Source organism: Lottia gigantea (assembly GCF_000327385.1).
Source record: "Lottia gigantea unplaced genomic scaffold LOTGIsca_2136, whole genome shotgun sequence".
Taxonomy (NCBI): domain Eukaryota; kingdom Metazoa; phylum Mollusca; class Gastropoda; family Lottiidae; genus Lottia; species Lottia gigantea.
Genome location: NW_008708495.1, coordinates 8,250 through 10,071, shown reverse-complemented (window position 1 = coordinate 10,071; position 1,822 = coordinate 8,250). Strand labels below are relative to the sequence as shown.

Below are 1,822 nucleotides of genomic sequence, written 5' to 3'. Positions count from 1 at the left end.
ATATAGGTCTGACTTGTATAGTTTCTATTACTATTTATTCTACCCTTGAATACAATATAGATCTGACTTGTATAGTTTCTATTACTATTCATTCTACCCTTGAATACAATATAGGTCTGACTTGTATAGTTTCTATTACTATTTATTCTACCCTTGAACACAATATAGGTCTGACTTGAATAGTTTCTATTACTATTTATTCTACCCTTGAGTACAATATAGGTTTGACTTGTATAGTTTCTATTACTATTTATTTGACTTGTATAGTTTCTATTACTATTTATTCTACCCTTGAACACAATATAGGTCTGACTTGTATAGTTACTATTTATTCTACCCTTGAACACGATAGATTGCTTGTATTTATGTTTTGCATAGACACTGGATATCCACTGGATATGGTCACCTTTTTTTCTGCAGAACCCGAGAACAAAGAACTGAATAATATTTAAATAAATGATTACTATTTTTCCCGACATATAAATTTTTTTTTTCAGCAACTGAGAGCAAATGGTTTATGTCTGTTATTTTTTACATATTAGCTGTTATTATGGTTGGTATTACAATTGTTATTGTAGTTGTTATTGTGGTTATCATGTACAAGAAATATCAGAGTAAGTCATTTACTGTTTATGAATAGACCTAAGCTTGTCTAAAGTGAAATCTGTAGAGTAGACTAATGTTACAGTTGTCACAAGTCTACTTAGTACAAGTTTTATAGGCCAGTTATTATCTGTGTGATACTGGATACATTGTCTACTTCCTTCAAAAAGTCTAAATTGACACCGAGCTTATTAATTGAATTGTATGAAAACTGGAAGCTAGAATCTGAAATGAGATGTATATTTACATGATTTTTTTCCTGTTATGAAAACAATAAATAGCTATTGCTGAAATATCGTTTGTTATTTTCCAGGAAGAGAAAAGGAGTTAACCACTTTAGAGATGAGAAATCGAACCCGACAGCAAGTCATTAGAACACCTCTACTTTCTATTCATATAAGTATTGCATAAATGAAAATAAGAGAACCAATCATTAACAGATCAGAAAAAAACCCCAAAAGAAAATGCGTAATTGTTATCTAATGTTATTCCTTGTTAGCTTGGCTTCTAACAGGCCTTTGATAGGTTTTGTCGGCACTTTTTATCATGGCTTTTCTGACTCATTGGTTAGACTATGCCCTAGTAAATAAATCATAAATGAAAATAAGGGAACCCATCATTTACAAATCAGAAAAAAAAAAAAAAAAAAAAAAATGCGTAATTGTTATCTAATGTTATACTTAGTTAGCTTAAGTAAGCCTTTGATAGGTTTTGTCGACACTTTTTCTGACTCAATGGTAAGACTATGCCCTAGAAGGTCTCTCTTTCGTTCACATAATAGGCCTATGATTACAACTGATATTCATATGACTGTATTTATTTCCTTAACGTTCTTTCTACCCGTAACTAAACTATCAATTCATGATCTAACACAATTCTTTATGATAATGATATGAGTGAAACTCATTTTTATTTGACTGTATTTTTTTAGAAAGAAGATAAGCTTTTGAACGCAATAAATAAAAGGATTAATTTCTTGTTTGATGTCTATTTGAAGGAATTATGCGACTTTTAGTTTAAGTAGTTTTGAAGACTATTTACATGTATTAAGGCCCAAATCAACCCCCACCCCCCTTTTCCCCAAATGCCCCACTTGACAATCCCTCGTGTTGTACCCTTCACATAATAGTTTAAGCTTACTGACTTTTGTTTTCTTGGTAGGGGCTTGCTAAATGGCGGCGCCAGTTGGGGTACGTGTGAGGGGGGGGGGGGGGGGGGC

At 32.3% G+C, this 1,822-nt stretch overlaps 1 protein-coding gene across 1 annotated transcript; it reads left to right on the top strand.

Moving 5' to 3' along the window:
• Nucleotides 1–2: 2 nt before the first annotated feature.
• Nucleotides 3–341, top strand: LOTGIDRAFT_101891 (hypothetical protein; the record flags this gene model as incomplete). The annotated part of the gene is given in 2 exon segments (XM_009054359.1): nucleotides 3–168; nucleotides 184–341. Coding segments are annotated over 2 exon segments (324 nt in total), but the record flags the coding sequence as incomplete, so codon positions are not given.
• Between the last annotated feature and the right edge of the window lie 1,481 nt (nucleotides 342–1,822).